At 36.6% G+C, this 18238-nt stretch overlaps 1 protein-coding gene across 6 annotated transcripts in view; it reads left to right on the top strand.

The window, feature by feature from the left end:
- The first annotated feature begins 1328 nt into the window (after nucleotides 1–1328).
- Nucleotides 1329–18238, top strand: part of nab (NGFI-A-binding protein homolog) — a 287733-nt gene continuing 270823 nt past the window's right edge. For 4 of the 6 annotated variants that reach the window (XM_081735999.1, XM_081735998.1, XM_081735996.1 and 1 more), the window contains exon 1: nucleotides 1333–2491. In XM_081735999.1, coding sequence (XP_081592125.1) covers nucleotides 2302–2491 — 190 coding nt within the window. In that variant the 5' untranslated portion in view covers nucleotides 1333–2301. Of the gene's footprint in view, nucleotides 2492–18238 lie in introns of all 6 variants that reach the window. The other 2 variants (XM_081736001.1, XM_081736000.1) reach the window with 2 other exon arrangements.

Below are 18238 nucleotides of genomic sequence, written 5' to 3'. Positions count from 1 at the left end.
ACAACACACGACATCATCCAATGTGTTCCTCTCGTATGTATACAATTTCCGAACGATCAGGAATTACGTGCATTTGAGAGTCATATTGCTTGAAATACAGTACAGCAAATTAGTATTGTCCACGAGAGGAAAAATTTCTCCTCTCGCCACGAAAATGAGACGACAACTACATTTTATTTTTGGTTCGAGACGAGACAAGAACTACATTTTTTAGTTCGAGACGAGACAAGAAAGATGAATTATCTCATTTTCGAAACAAGACTATATATATTTTTCGGCTCGTGGGCAATTATAGCAGATTGTATACGGAAAAACGTAATGAGGTAGTGAATATAAGGGTAAAAGTGGATCTGAAAAGGAAGGGGACGCATGACGTAACCCCGTCCCCTGTACCTTTCTTTGTCTATTCTAATTTTTAGGAAGTGGAGGGAAGCCATAGATATTTTTGGAAGTGGAGGAATGTCGTTCACCCACGTTCCCCCTCATTTTTACTCCTGGAATATACTATACTATTACTTGCATTTCTTTTTCTATACTGGTACTTTCAAGTCCATATATGGATTGAAACATCTAATATCAATTTGGTTATTAAAGTATCAACATTAAAGTACAACTTCTTTCAGAGAAAAGTGGCGCGAAAGAATGAGAAAGACAAGGATTACTCGTATCGTAACCCTTTCCAACGATTAACATAGTCTTACTTGTTGTTCAATTTGTAACAAAAACAGTGTTGGGATCTTACCCATACTGTGTACGTATGTCTGTGTATGTATGTACTGTGTATGTATGTACTGTGTATGTATTTATTTTCATAGTAATTCAGCTTGTCGAGATAAAGACAACAAAACATGATTTTGCGCAATTTCTCGTTTCCATTGACATACAATTTAAGTGTTTTTTAACAAACAGATTTATAATAAAACCTAAACTTTTTTTTGTATAGTTTCCATTTAAAACAGCTGGTAACAAACTGGTAGACTATATTAATACTCTTCTTTTCATCTTCACAAACAACTGAACATCAAAGGAGCGTGATTTTATATTTTATATAAGCTATCACGGAAAAGAATCTTACCGTTCGTTCCGTGTTCTTTATCGTAAATACTGTCTGTCTTTTTATTTCCTGTGCTTTGCTGCCGTTTACTATCAGATTCGTTACGCTGCAGTTAATTTTTGCACGTCTGGCAGTGCTGCTTTATTATTATTATTATTATTAATATACATTTTTTTCTTTTTTAGTTCTATGCAGTTTTCGCTCCGAGTCTAGCCGAGAGTCACCGACAGCGGCCGAGGTAAATTGTCGAGAGTTTCCCTTATGCTCAGTGGCGCCATCGCGTGGTCTGGTGTGGGTGGGTTGTGGCCCCGCCCCGTGGCCCACCTGTTTCCCGGCAACGTGTTTTTGGGGTGGGCCGGTCAGTCAGGGATTGGGGTGGTAGTATTCACTGGCCCCCCCAAGCACTCACACTGAGAGGCCAGTGTTTTGTTCGTTCGGCCAACAGGGGGCAGGCGGATACAGGGAGAGTCCAGCTTTTTCTATGAGGTTGTATGGTTGTTGTTTTTTATACTTGCCCCCTCTCTCGCGCGTTCCCCTCCACTGTCATTGAATCTTGGTGAGTTTTTTTTCGTGTTTTTTGCTCGTTTTTTCCCCGATGCAGCCCGCCATGAATCAGGCTACATCCGTGCTCGCCTGGGAAGGTTTTTTATTGGCGGAGCCGTAAGGAGCGAGCTCGTAGCCGAATGCCTCGCTAGTCCGAGACTGGCAGCATGAGAGTACGGAGGGAAAAAAGAGATCGGAAAAAGTTGATAGTTGCGGTGAGGAACTATCCGCCATACTGTGCTATGTCTTAAAGGAACTGGGTCGAATACGACCAAAGCATGTACTTTACTTTACTACGCCAGACCTCAGATTAAACGAAATATCTACCCAACGAACTTTTCGACTATTTTTTTTCCTTCCTAATTATTTTTTTCTTTTTTTTTATTACTATTCGCAAGTGAAACAAATTTCACACAAACTTCAAACATACTTGAAATATATATTCTGCATCTTTTTAACAGGCCGTATGGACCTAATTATGACTATATAATTTAAAATTTCTTTTAAAGGAAAACAAAAGTGTTGTGAATTGAGTGAGTGGTGTGTGACACCTTACAATACTTCAATAGTTAACAACTTCTTGTTTTTGGTGTCCATCTGTCTGCTCTTTCTGGTGTCATGTGCGTGTCATCAATACAATCGGTGCATTTGTACAGGTGATAATCCCAAGTGGGACGGGATGGTGTAGCGTTTTTTGGTGCCTGATGGACCCAAGGGAGTATATGAACCATTGTCCCGGTGCTGCCAGCGTCGAAGGGGGATCTTCAGTAACCCCCGGACCCCCTGCAGCGGGACGAAGCCCCATCCCCCCCACAGTGATGCCTGTTCCAGGACCTTCTGGAGTTCTTCCCAGCACGGGAAACAAGATTCTTAGCCGAAATGTGAACGGAACAAGTAAGTAAACATTTTTGTTTGTTACTAATAAACTAGCTATTACACATGATTTACATATTGTGTTAATTGACACTTCGCCAGACTGACCAGTAAGTTGTGTTATTTTTAACCGCAACCAGAATTGAAATTATGTATCTGACCCGAATAAATTATTGAATAAGTTCTGTAAAGTACGAAGTATAAGAGAAAAAATAGAGAATTTCAAACTGATATTCTGGTATAAAGACATTGTTATTGAAAGAATGTGTAAGGAATATTTGTAAACATGTTAAATAAAACTCGGCAAAAACTTTAGAACATATTTTTAAGTAAATATGCCTAGATTGATTACATTCATATCAATATATGTGTAGGAGAAAAAGAAGATAGATTCGTATTTTAGTGTCTGTAGCGCCAAAAAGTGCAAGTTGAACATCGAAAATGTATCCCTCCAATGTTTTAAGATCTATGTTGTTTGTTGTGAATGTACGAATCCTCCAGATGGCAGGCTAAACGTCCGAGAACGCTTGTGGTAGCGAAGAATAACCAAATGCTATTTCCCTGAGCCAATTTATATAACTGATTCTTGTTTGTACGTATTCTAAATTTTTAGACGTTAACAAATTATTTATGGCCTTGAGATTTTTTTCTTACTTCTGTGTGTACAATAATATTATATATGCACAAAAATAGAAATACGAAATATCGTCGAAATAAACAAATCGTTGTCATATACAAGATAAATTATTTCAAACACACGCACATAATGTAAACCCTATATATATTAGGAAAATTGAAAAATTGCATTTTACGTTAATAATATTCTATGTACCTAGGTAATGTGTGAAGTAAGTAAATTATCTTAATCCATTTCAATGATGGAATAACAAACATATTTTTACAACAAAAAATTCAGTGTTTGACTTTAACACCATAGTTAAACATTGTAGACTAAGAAAGACTGGGAAATTATTAATGATAATATCGTACTAATGATAATAAGGTGGAAGTTGAATCCACTACCAACACGTCTAACACTTTCGCTCCTCATGTCAGCCAGTTTTTTTTTTTTCTGCACCTTTTTCGTTCTTTCCTTTTTTTTTTTCTTTTTTCATATTTTTCAAAATAGGGTCTACAAGTATACCTTACATAATGTGTGTTTTGTTCGAATCCGCTTTTATATTATGTCAAATATTTACGAATTAGTAATAGGTTTGTGAATTGAAATTTTAAAAAAATATCACGTAAGCATGTATAGGCTGAAGTACATAAGTTGAATCGAGATGATGGTTTCTGACATTATGTAGATAAAAAGTACAACTAAAGAATGGGGGCATGGTAGCTCAATGGTAGAGCGCTCACTTCTGTTGGAAGAGATCCGTGGTTCCATCCCAGGTCATATTGAGTTTGTAGTGGACAACATCGTATCTGTGTTTTCTCCCTTTTTCCTCCGACATTTTCATTCCATCAATTAATTTCATAATCACTTAATTTCATTAATAATCAATCACCTACAGAGAATAAGCGTGAAGCGTAAAGCTGAATGATTTCATTTTTCATTTATAATTAATGAAATAGACTTATAATCTTTTTAACAGCTGTTTATAGCTATGTTTAAAAGAATTTTCTGTTTTAGCAAGTTTTATACTTTTATTATTGTTTATTCATTATCTTAAATTTTTGTGATGAACATGTTCATTTTAAACCCATTGTAAATAGGACTCGAACAATGTAGTTTTTATAATGTGGACGTTTTTACACAATACCATGTTATAGGCCATACAAGGTACAGAACAGGCCGGTAGTCAGCCCAGAAATATAAAGGGGGGGGGTAGAAGTTAGGAGGGCCCGATCCAACTATATTATAGTTCATCAACATATTATAATTCATTTGTAAGCCTACCGTGAAAATTTTAGGGAAAGCCAGTAAAAGTTTAGTGTGGGCGGCCCCAGTAGACACCCCTGGATACGGACCCGGTACAGAATGCTATAACGAAAATGACAGACAATTAATGTGTAAGGATTATAGTGGTCCAGTGCTGACAACGTCTATGATGACAAATAAATATGATTAATCTGAAATATTGTACATAAAATTTGATCTATTGTAATTACTAGCGTCATTTTGGATTTTGCTTTTTCTTGGGGAAAGGGGGAGCAAGTGCACGTTTATCCACCGACATAAGAGTTTCAGGTTTTTTTTTTCTTTTAATAAATATATTAGTATACAATTGATTTTGAAAATATGTATTCCTGAGACTCAAGGGTCAATTGCCCTCATCAATTAGCGGCCCTGATTATAATACATTTTTTCGTGCCTCATAGACGCTAATCAATTCATTTCATAATACTATATACATGTTTACTAGAAGAGCTCTTTCGTAACTAAGCAGTTAGTGTACCAGCCTTTCGCGTGGGAGACCCGCTTTCGATTCCCGGAGAGGGCCCATGTGGTTCGGATTCCACGTTAATCAGTAGGTCCCGTCTCATATTGCCTCGCTGCTGCAAGGGACGTTAAACTCAAAATCAACTCAACATATTTACTAGAATCCGAAATTTTATATTTTTGTTTCGTCAAATTTGAAATAATATTTTAAAAGCTAATATTCTTCGACAAATTTTAAAGTTGGGTATAATCATTCCGAAGAAAAAGGAAGACATCATTCCTTTCTTTCCAGTTCTTGCGCCAGACTGTACATAGCAGCAGATCTAAGGGAGAAGATAGATATTAAAAGGGGCAAATGATTTTTTATTCATTCAGAGCCCAAAATTTAGAAATTGTAGCTATTTTGATAAATATTGTATAGAATACATGTTGTGGGAGAATGTTAATGATTGAAAAGGTGTTGAAAAATACGTTAAACAGCAGCCAACCAAATAGCGTGGGCATATCCGTGGGACTTAAAACTTAAAGATTTCATGCCTTATATAGCCTTGGTGCAGAACAGAACGCTAAACTCTAAATCAACCAACCAACTCATAACTGCGCTCGTAATGAACAATCAGGATCTGAAAATAAAGTTTTATAGAAGAGCAATGCTAAGTTCAACACTTTCTATCAATCAGAAACTTTCAAAGATTGATTTAAGTGATGTCATTTTAACACATATTTACTATAAAATTGCAAAATAAATCCACTGAACTGTGTAATTGAAAATTTTACTTACATTGGTCTTCCTAATTCTTTTCCAAGCCACTTAATAGACCCATTCTGTTTCTCTCAAATGGAAGAGACACAAAAAAATAATGTTCGTATTAAATATATATTCAGTTTGTCACATTTTCAAAATAATAGTAATGAAAATAAAAGCAAGAGTAACACTATTCTACACATTTTGTAGATATATGAGAAAAAATAGTTAACGTGTTTACGAAAACAATATGATACAACGTACAGTACCGCTCAAAAGTTTTCGAACGCCACGGATTTTTGTAAGCGTCTATTATGATCCTATTATTTTGGCACGAGAACTTACCGCCCTGCATCAGAGGTACGAGGGTCACTACGAAAGTTTTGAGGTACGCATTGTTGTGGCACAGTATTTGAATTCCAACAATTGCATTCGGTAGTGGTATCCAGAGCGAAGAAGCGAAGCAAGTTTCAACTCGCCTCGTTTATCGGCGTGGCCGTATCGCCTTCACTTGTTTGTTGATGTGAGCAGTATTCGGCTGTCTAAAATGGAGCTCGAAAGGGAACATTTTCGGGCAATGATCCTTTACGATTTCAAAAGTGGTTTGAACGAGACACAAAGCCTTGACCGTGTGCAGGTGGCATTTGGGGACCTTGCTTCTTCCCGTGCTACAATTTTTCGGTGGTTTGGTGAATACAGAAGAGGCTGGACATCGCTTAAAGATGAAGAGAGAGCTAGATGTCCGGCAACTGCTGTGTCAGATGAAAACATTGCCGCTGTGAAACAAATGATTCGAGAAAATCCTCGAACAACTTTCAAGGACATTGAATCTACAGTGAAAATTGGATCGCCAACAGTAACAAAAATGCTTCATGTTCATCTTCTGCTCAAGAAGATTTCATCTCGTTGGGTGCCTCACACTTTGACTGGACAGCAGAAGCGCATGCGTGTGGAATAATGTGAAGAAATGCTTGCAAGATTTGATGGAGGCAATTCTCGACGCGTCTCTGACATTGTTACTGGTGATGAGATTTGGATCTATCAATTTGACCCTGAAAATAAACGCCAGTATACAGTTTGGATCTTTCCACCCACGAAAGTGAAGCGACCGCGAAGTATGGGGAAGAAAATGGTCGCAACTTTCTTCTCCAAATCTGACCATGTTGCAACTGTTCCACTTGAAGAACAAAGGACTGTTACTGCTCAGTGGTACACCACTGTTTGCCTAACAAAAGTGTTCCCGAAGCTTCGGGAACGGCGTCCAAAAATTGCGTGTGATCCTGCTTCATCATGACAACGCGTCCGCACACACGGTCAACATCACAATTCAGTTTTTAGAATCTACGGAATATATATATATATATATATATATATATATATATAGATAGATAGATAGATAGATAGATAGATAGATATAGATAGCCTAGATGTTTATGCAACCCGAAATTCTTAAAGGTTTTGCTGGTTGCACAATATCTAGGCGAAACGTATTTTTTATGAATGAATGGTATATGGGTAGTCACCGTTAAAGTCAAAGTTACCTATGAAGATGAAAAAAAAATGACTCCATTAGCGAACCCGTCCCAGATAATCATCCTAGCTGTTGTGTTCAAAGACTGGAATTCACAAATTCGCTTTCATTCAAAAGTTATCGTGTGGAGTAACGAATGTACGTACGTATTAACATTATAATCTCATAAGCCCCGATAGTGCAACCCTAATAAGAAAATTCCTCAAGAACTAAACGAAATAAGTGAAACTAATTCTTTGAATAGAACTAGTAAGTAAAGACACGTTGAAGATGGATGCTATAGGTTTTAGTAGGATTGGATTGGGATTCACGAGAACCATTTTTATGAAACAAATAGATACAACAAAGTGCTATCAAATAATGTGTTTTTGTTCTTAGTCATACGCATCGAAATCGAGTATCATCCCACGATTACGTAAGACTTTTTTTTCACTGGCACGATTGTTTTCTTTTATTTTCTCTTCTTTTTGTGTCCTTCCCTGTCTTTATGAAATGAATTCACCACACTATTAATGAACCAAAACTGTTTTGCGTAATTTCATTTTTATCTTCCCATTATACCAAGCCTTCTGTCTTTTCGTGATGGTTTTCATGAAACGGTGAAGTCGTTTTATGTTCTTCTGTTTGTCATCTTCTGTGCGTGTAACACGTTCATGGAAAAAGAAAGGATTTTAAAAAAGAAAAAAACTTTGCGCAGTTTGCCACACATACAAATAAGTGCATTTCTGGTTACAAATCGGATTTTAAATAACAATAAGCGTTATTTATTGTTTTAAGAACAGTGCTCATTCAAAATACAACACTTTGTCAAAATTAGTGGATTCAAATATATAAATACTTAAAATAATAATAAGAGAAAAATGTTTGTTGACTTCATACAGGTTCGAGTCAATCATAATTTACATATTGACCACTCATCAGATTGGATTGGATTAGATTTTGAGTTTAACGTTCCTTTCAACAGCGAGGCTATATGAGACGGAACCTACTGATTAACGTGAAATCCGAAAAAATGAAATGAAATCTTCAAGTTTTACGTCCCACGGTTATGGCGGTTAGGCTAAAGAAGACGGTGATGATGAGAAATGAGTGAAATGGTGGAATGAAGGAAGGGGGAGGAAACGGGAGAACCCCGAGAAAACCCACGAACATGGTGTTTGTCCCCCACAAAGTGCACACGGCGCGAGCTGGGATCGAACTGGGGACCCCAAGCACCAGAGGTGAACGCTCTACCACTGAGCCACCACGCCTCTAACGTGAAATCCGAACCACATGAGCATTCGCCGGGAATCGAACCCGGGTCTCCCACGCAAAAGGCTCGTACACTAACCGCTTAGCCACGAAGGAGATCCGCTCAGCAGATGTTCTGTTGTTAATTGAAATACATGATTGTACAATTATCGTAACATTATTTTTGATAATTTCGTCTTTTCTTTTAATTGTAGTTTCTTATCAACTGTCTCTATTGATATGTGATTCCTTATCTTGTCCTAACATTAGGAATTTTCATCAAAAAGTTTTGAACTATACATAAGTGCTGGGCAATATATTAAAATATTTTTAGGTTTGAACTACTGTCCGATCACTATAATAATAATATAGTTGCTTTCCATGCGCGAAATTCAATCCTTGCTTTGAATACAACGCCCCAGATATAAAGAGTTAATTCACAATGTCAGGTAGCAGAGATTCCTATTACGATTTCTTAAAAATTGTATGTGTATCTAAATATTCCTCCGTATTTTGTAGCATCCCTGCTGTAAGGAGAAGTGTCGTTTGTCTGTCTGTTGTAGTGTCTGTAACAAACGTCCTCTGGATCTAAAAAACGAAGAGGGACATCGACAAAGGAACTTCAGAGTCACAATTAAAACCCTCGATTTCTTGGTTGTTTTCATGTCATGACCCCTTTCTTTCGTTCTTTCTCTCTCTCTCTCTCTCTCTCTCTCTCTCTCTCTCTGTCAATCGCGCTGCTAGTAATCGATTTGAAGGGTTTTGGTGGGGTTTCAACCATAGATAACCCAGATGAATGCCGGTTGTTTGTACTGTGAGGCACAATCTTCCCCTAGTTTATAGAATTGACTCACAGGTGGCACTACTGTCAAAATAAACCAATAACGGCTTTTTATTACTTTTATAGACTGAACAATTATTTTTTCTGAAAAATTAAATTCGTTTCATGTTTTTAAAAAGCGTTCACAAATCTAAGATTATAAGTTCTATTTGAGAAATATGACCAGTTTGTCATTAGTGCCATCTAAACGATAATTCTATCAAATACTTGAAATCTTCACACCACTATCAAAATAGCCGTTGTGCATCAGTCTTGTTTGTGCTTCGATTTATCTCGAGAAACGAAAAAAGCTATCGAGAGATGAACATTCGGAATCGGTATTCTTGATCGTTTCCAATATCTCTATCTGTGTATGGTAGTAGGACCCAAACCTGCGGAGGAGGAGGGAGAGCGGAGAGCGAGCAAGAAAGGCATTTGTAATTATAAATATTACGAGTGTTGTTAACAAAAAGGCGTTAAACTAAATACCGTTTATACGCAAAATAACTATGGACTGAGTAAGAACTGTGGTTTGAGTAATAACAAAGCTTCTAACAACATTCGGAGGAATCTATCAAAACCAGAAGTGGTTGAAATTTACTACTACTTCCGGTTCCAATGCTGATTTCCATAGAGCATAAACGATAAGAGATATCGAGATGCAGTTTTTTGCAATCGATTCTGCTGCTTAAGAGTAGGTTCTATCTCCTCCTTTAACCATCAATTGAACGCAAGTGATTTGCCTGCGCTTTTGATAGCTTACAGCTTTGAAAAAACACGTTATCCAACATATATTTATAAGAACTTTGATGCAGTGATTCATCTTGGAAAGTTTAGCATTTTGAATTAAAAGTATCTCTATTTAGTCACTGAAAGCCTAAAATGAATCTATTATGAGTATTAGTAATTCATTTACGTGTTTGCGTGAAACTTAACATTTGCGTTTTCCTATCCCACATCCTTTCTTTTCATCATAGCGTAATCATCAATCAACATTTGGGCTGTTGCGTTTGCCACATTCTTTGATATGGAAATTATACCGCAATTCCAGAACACGTAAAATTTAAGAACCTAGCTTTGAAAAGAGACATATATGACAGTACAGAATCAATTAGATTAACTTAGAACAAATTATTGTATGGTGCATCGTTCTGAATTATTAATGCAGTCATTTATATATAACTCGTTCTTAATGTTTCTGTTCCCAGTTAATTTAATGGACTAAATCGTACCGTAAGTTACGAGAATTTCGGTTCAAACTACTGTTGTTAAAAATCATTCCATATATATTTACTTCAGTTATTCGAATATTTGTAAATCCAGTAACTATTCGAACCACATTCATTTGAACAATAAGTATATTTGTTTATCGAAATTTAGCGTCCCTTTCCAGCAACGATGTTATGTAAGGCGTGGTCCTAGAGATTAAGTTGAAATCAGATAATACATTCAAATGTCCCATCGGGAATCGAACTCGGGACTCCACGAACCAAAGCGCGTTAGCTACTAGACCAGTGGGAAAAGCTTGAAAAATATATTATTCGTACATTCCTATATTAAATTATCCTAAATTTAGCAGTTCTAATTTAAGCCTCTGCTACGTTTACGAGTGTGTGTAGCAGGGGCGTCATTTAGGGAGGGCAGGAGGGGGCAATTGCCCCCCCAAGAGTTTGAGGAATACATACACTATAATCGATTGTCTACTAATATACTAGTACAGAAGGTGAAAATCTTATGTCGGTGGTGCTCTTGCCCCCCTCAACAGAAGTCTGAAATGACGCTCCTGGTGTGTAGTCGAGCGAATAAAATCTGATACTGACCGAAGTTACAAAGGCTTGCTTGTATTCATAAATACAAGTTGTACATCTAATTTTGTCAATGCCCCACTCATTAGTTACGGATGAATTCATCTGGAATTTAGGAGCTAATCTCCTTCACCAGAGATATTGATGTTCATATTAAGAGGTGTGAATGTCGTTATTATGGAATTTTACAACGCTCTTTTTTGTCCTTTGGTTTTTGATTTGATTTAATTTTGAGTTTAGCGTCCCTTTCAGTATCGAGGCTATTTGAGACGTTGATCTAAAGCTAACGTAGGATCCGAACCACGTGATCCGGGTCTTACACGTCAAAGGTGCGTACGCTAACCACTTAGCCACGAGCGAGATCCTTTTTCATTCGGAGTGTAGAGGTGAATGGTGGAAGAATAATGCATAAAACTCATGTCCAGATTGCGACTAATAAGTTTTGAGATTTCCACCTTAGTCCCTTAAACATTTTTTTTTTTTTTTTTTTTTTTTTTTTTTAAGGAAGAATGGAACTACGCTCGGCAAGCCTTGCTTCACTTCTATAATGTAACCCTAACTATGCCATATAATTCTCCATAAGGGAAACACTGCACACAGTGAAATCTTTCAGTTTTACGTCCCACAATATCACATGAAGGCTAAAGGAGAATTAATGAAATGGTGGAATGAAAAAAGTGGGAGGAAAGAACTCCGAGAAAACCCACGCACGTTCACCACAAAGCCCACTTGGCGTGAGCTGAGATCGAACCAGGACCTCACACACAAGAAGTGAGTGCTCTACCACTGAGCCACCATACCCCTCACTTCACACAGTATTGTACACTCCAATGCTTTACATGTATTTTCCAAATATATTTGAAATAAAAGTGTCTGCAAATCAGGGTTGGCAAAAACCATGGTTTTTATTAAAAAAACCAAAAAAACCGGTTTTTTTGGTTTAAACCAGGTTTTTTTGGTTTAAACCAGGTTTATTTGGTTTAAATAATTTACTCTATATATTCATATCATATATGGACAGAAATAAGTTTGTTTCGCCTTGATGTTATTATGCAACAACCGGGTTATGTTGGAAGGGGTCACATAAGCTTAAAGCGGAATAAAAACTGCTTCTCGAGTTACATCCGAGAGAAATTGTCCTCCATTTGAACTCGGAACCAGGACTAATTGGCCACAAATGCGATACGTCTGCCGACTCACTCACGAAGGAATCCTGATAAAAATACGTTGTACTGATCTTTACATGTTTCTTAATATAACTATCAAGAGTCATTTCAGAAGGACAAAAAGATACACAGTTGCACAAGTGAAACCATTATACAGAATTACATATGGACAATTTCGAAGTACTACGGAGTACAGAAGAACTAATTTAGTTCAAGTTAGTTAACAACGACTTTTATTGGTCCAAATTAACGAAATACAACGACTTAATATGCATATCAGTAAGAAAAGTGTATAAAGATACGAATTATTTGAGTCCACTTTGGCTCAGACTCATTTATACATAAATATATACCAAAGATACTTCTCATTTCACTAAATGCCTCTCATGGGGTCTGTATGACCCCCCCCCCCCACACACACACAAGTATGCCATTTCGATGTATTTTATCAATAGTAAACATTGAAATGAAACAATATTTAGAATTTTTCTTTGATTGCAATTACACAACAATAATAACTACAAAAAAATCACAAAACAAACATTTATAAACTTGTATTTTAAAAAGTTTGCTTTTGTAGTATAATCTTTTTGAGTAATGAATGGGGAATTTAGGTCTGAATATAATACGAATAATATACGGGAGTGAAACGTGATAGCCCACAAATGTGTGTTCATCAAGATTTTACAAACACTTACACTTTTACGAACATTTTTCGTTTTTTGGTTTAAACCAGTTGGTTTTTTTGAAAAAACCAGCTGGTTTAAACCTTGGTTTAAACCATGGTTTAAACCACCTTGGTTTAAACCAGCCAACCCTGCTGCAAATACAGATGCATTTCTCCGAGCTATTTTAATGACAATGACTACAAATAGCTCCCGCTTTTGCGCCTTGAGCACGCTAACCCTCTATGTTACTACCTTGTCTCTGCCTTTTTTTTCTCTTCAGTCATGCACTTTTAGGTGGATCACGAAAAAAATCATCCAATGACATATTCCTTAAATGTATGCAACCCTTGCAAACTTATATGCACAAATGGGTGCATACGTTTAGGAGTCATTACTCTCCTTTTGGAGTAGAGAAATGTAAACATGGTGTTCTGGTTTATTGGAATTATTTTCTATACACTAGATAAATATGCTAGCGGGTAGAAACACAAACTGGGATAACACAAACTACACGCTGTTGCTAAATAAAGAGGAAAATGGAGATATTTCTTGTTTCTTTCTTGTGTTTTAAGGATTATCAAAATCAATTGGAACCTGTTATATGCTTTCGCGTCTGGTGTAACAGCTAAGAATAATAAGAAACTAATAGTAAAACGTTGACTTAAAAAAAAAAAAAACTACTATCGTAAAGAAACCCATTGTAATATCAAATTTATATATAGTTTAGTGTTCGATATAGTGTCTATGGATTAAAAGAGTGATAGATGGACGTGAACTGTTAATTTTGATTATTCCTTTACAGTACCGTGTCTACATAAGAAATCAACCTACAAATGTAACCTGGGATCTAAACCACAGATATTTCCATAACTGATCGAACCCGCATCTTCCACACAAAGACGAGAAAACTCACAATTTAGCAAAAAAACTAACAATTTAGCATGAGAGAACTCACCTGATGAAAAAAAAATGCATAGTAAATTAGTAAAATGGGAGAAACTCAAGGTATATTGATGTGTTCCCTGCATGTCAGAGATACGTGCTCTACTACTAAACCATTCTGAACTTCATACTTGTAATGATCAAAGTGAACACAAGCACGACTTGAACCAAATCTAGCTTCCAGGTCAGTTCCCGAATATCCCAGTTTGTTACTACAGTTCCGTTCCGGTCGATCCCGTGTAGGAACTCATGAGATTTAGATCTTAAAATTCACATCTCACACATCTTCGACGCTGAAAAGGACTTTTGTAATCCCAATCAACCAATCAAACTCATCTCAGGTGCTGGTTTGTGGCAACAAAATGATCAACCGCATTACATATAGATACATTAATAATATATTTCCATTCTCTAAAATACTAATACTGAGATAGAAATAAGTGAGTTTTGTTTCACAATATGAAATTATGGTGATTCAACACTCAAACTCAAAGAAGTACCTCTATAACTACTGGTTGCAATAGATTAATAAGATCAAAGATAGAACCTTTTCCTCGGACGCTGAATCCATATCAAAAAGCCATTATTCACTATGCTATACTGTTCTGGTTCTGTTGTAATAAAGGTTGAAACCAAAAATCCTTAATTTGAACCAATTCCGGATTGAATAGATTATTAAGGAAGGAGATAGAATCTACCCTTGGGAAGCTGAATCAGTTACAAGAAACTGCATTTCGATTTCTCCTATCGGTTTTGATCTACGGAAATCAGTATTAAAACCGGAAGTAATAATGAATTTCAACCGCTTCCAATTTTTGTAGAGTATTGCGGATTGTGACGATATAGTCTCTTGAGACATTGAATCGTTTACATAAAATCGCTTGCTGCTATTCTTTATCGTGTTTGTTCTATGATTATATGTGTTGAAACCGGAAATGGCTAATTTAAACCACTTCTGATTTGAGTAGAGAGTTAGCGAAGAAGACGGAACCTATTATTGGGACAATGAATCAATTGAAGAAAACCGTATCTCGATATCTCTTATCGTTTTTGCTCTGTGGGAATTAGTATTGAAATCAGAAGTAACATTAAATTTGAACCACATAATATTAGTTTAAGTAGGGTGTGATTTAACTGGAAACAGTAATCAGATTAGGCATAATAGCTAAGTTTGTCATCTTTTAATGTTTCAAAGTCCCATTATTAACTAATAACTTGAATAATTATAGATAATTTCTTGCAATTGAAACCTGTTACATTTCACATCGTAAACATTTGGTTGCGATTATTTATCTATTGTTAGGCATGTTTAAGCTTTAAAGTGACTTACATACACTTTCCTTTCAAAGTTAGAATTAGTTTAACCTTCCAGAGTTCAGCTCTCTTCCACGTCGGAAATCAAACCCAGGGCTAACCGAAGCGCTTGTGATATTTTTTGACCAGTTAGATGCCTGGAAAGAAGAAAGAAAGAAAGAATAAGTGAAAGAAAGAAAATCAGTTATGCACTATAATCAAGTATCCAGTAGTTTGAACATACAATCACGCAATACCGTATCTTTGACAAACGTAGAAAACCACTCTATTTTATAAATTATCCTGTTTCCTGTAAATGTATCTACGTAGAAAGAGTATATTAGGTCTATTTAATCTGTCTCTTACTGTTTAAAAAAAGAAAAAAAAGAAAGAGATAGATGAAAAAGAAAGTATGAAGAAAAGACATGATGAAATTAAGTGAGAGAAAGATGAAGAAAAAGAACCAGAATAGTTAATCTGATTGAATGAATGCAAAGTGAGGGAGCTTTGAGGATCAACCAGGCGTAAATAATCATGAGCTGGCTTCGTCTCTTCCTTTCCTGTGTTTCCCCCTATTTGACCTACTCACCTATTAAAGAATAATCAATAGACGGAAGAAAATAAAAAAAAAGAGTAGATTCATTCTCCCACTGTCAACATTCTTTTTTCATTGCTGATTTAATTAAAAATAGATTTACTAAAGGTCTCTATATCAACATGAGTAAAAAAAAAAAAAAAAGTTTTATCAAATGGGCCGCAGTAGCTCAACAATAAGCAGTTCCGTATTTATATATTGTGCACCCCTGTGCTCTAAATGATTTGCCGTCCCCGCACAAAATTATGTTGCAAAGTTGGAAACAAGCCATGGTTACCATTACAACTTACAAAAGTTACAACGTAATTTTAAATGGCCTAATTCCCTGAATGATGATTATGATGTGGTAGGTGTTTGACACGAGTGAGTCCTTATGCTCCACTCCCCAGGGAGGGCGAGATTTTGAAAGTAATTGAAAAGACAGCTATTAGTGTTGAATTCATAGTTTTCGAAGTCGTTGAGTTTAACGCTATCAGGTTTCATGATATTTAAGTCCATTCTCATCCCTTGAGGCGGGGGTGGAAGAGAATGACTTTTTAAAAACAATCAGATAAGCTAGCTAATTAGTAACTACTGTAATTAGAGCGAATTTAAACACATTAACATATTTTCTCGCGCTTGCGCGGGACTCTGAGGGTTGCTAGTTTTAAATATTACTTATTGTGAATCTTTAAAAAAAAATCCAAATTTAGCCGCCCCCTAAATTCTGCCGCCCTGTGCTCGAGCACAGAACAACACTTACCTAAGTATGGGTCTGGCAATAAGGCACTCAGTTTGAAAACTTAGAGTCGTAGGTTCGATACCAAGAGCGCTGTTCGAGCTTTAAGCAGCATAAATCCATCTTTCTCGACGTCTCCTTTCAGCACCAATAATGTATGAATCCGGATCAGGACCCTCAGTTTAATACGAGATTGAACTCAGGACTATGCACAAAGGAAACTTGTATTCCTATCATTTGGGTTACGACATTGGAAGCCCGTTAGATATTTCTTTTCTCTTCAGTAATATACAGTGTAACATGGAAAAATTAAATGTTCTAGCTGTTCAATATTAGTTTATTGATTGGTTGATATGGTTGTCTTTAATCAATATCATCCAGATATTCAAGTTTTCAATTTCTGATGTGGTACATCCCGGGTTCAAACCCTGCTCCCACCAAGTGAACTTTCTGGTGGACAATCACCGTGTGCGTGGGTTCACTCGGGGCTTCTCCCGTTTCCTCCCACTTTCTTCATTCCACCATTTCATTCATATTTCCTCCTTTACCCTAGCCGGCATAACCGTTGGGACATAAAACTCAAACATTTCATTTTCATTTCAATTTCTGATGCTACTATTCTATGTTTCAGCATGGATTAGTCAAGATTCAATGATGTATTATAAATTAATGTAATGAATTACATAAGGGGGCACGTTGACTCAGTCATAGAGCGCTCACCTCTGGTTCCATACCCGTCCACTCGAATTTGTAATGTGCAATATCGTGTACGTGGGTTTTCTCGGAAGTTATTCCATTCCTCCCACATTCTCATTTTACCAGTTCTATCGTACTAATCACAGCACTTCCATCAACCATGCGAATTCTTCACCTTAAAAGACGTAACTTCTTCTAAATGTAAAACTAGAAATTCCATTTTTTCACGAGTTATGTACTATGTATATCTGTGAAGCCCAAGCCATCGTCCTGCTGTAGACTTACAGTATAGCTTAAAATCGTACTTAATCAAAAGCTGTACATTTAACATTTTGTTTAAAGTTTCCTCACTAACCACCCCAAATTCCATAAAACTTCGTTATACACAACAATCCTGCCAGTAGTAACATCTATTAGCGTCAGATAGCGCACGTGGCGACATCTATTTAGCGCGACAGTACTAGTATTAGTAATTAGCGTGACGCACTGATACATTTACCGTTTACTATAAAGATTTTCATTTTGCCCCTTGTCTCTTCTACAACCAGCATTACAAATCTCTTAAGCAAGATTGTATAACATTCCAGGAGAGCGTGTGACGCTCAAACTGCCGTTTGCCTTTTATAATTTGGATAGAGTTAAGCAATAATGCTTTTCCTTATCAAGCAGATAAGTCAAAACTTGCGACCTACAATATCGTGTACGTGGGTCAGTCGACATCGAGTTTCGGGAATAAGTGATCGAGAATCCATTTAAGCACGAGTTCTGTACGTGAATAAAGAGCTAGTGCCTAAATAACAACAAGCATAAACCCCAATGAGGCTAATGAGGCTAAACACGAGGAATGAGCTGGATGTCTTAGTGAGGGCGAACTCAGCACGAGTCTCATTAACCATAACGATCCTGAGCTCGATCGAGTGAATCTCCATGCCCTCCCTAAGTGAATCCCGTTTGCAAAATGGCCATGTGTCCTATATAGATTAGTATTAGTTACTTCTCTGTTACTTTTCCTTTCTTTTCCTTGGAATGTGCAACATTCCTCTCGAGTATCACCTTTGGAAGGAATCAAATAACCTCGCTACTGACTTCCCCATTAAACTCTCAATAATCAATCATTCACATTTCGAACGCTTCCAATTTCCTTTTTATCTGCTATTCAAAACGTCAACTATT

This window comes from Thermobia domestica, chromosome 13 (assembly GCF_964235325.1).
Source record: "Thermobia domestica chromosome 13, izTheDome1.hap1.1, whole genome shotgun sequence".
Classification (NCBI taxonomy): Eukaryota; Metazoa; Arthropoda; class Insecta; order Zygentoma; family Lepismatidae; genus Thermobia; species Thermobia domestica.
Note: the sequence above shows the minus strand (reverse complement) of the source record. Positions and strands in the feature narration are given on the sequence as shown.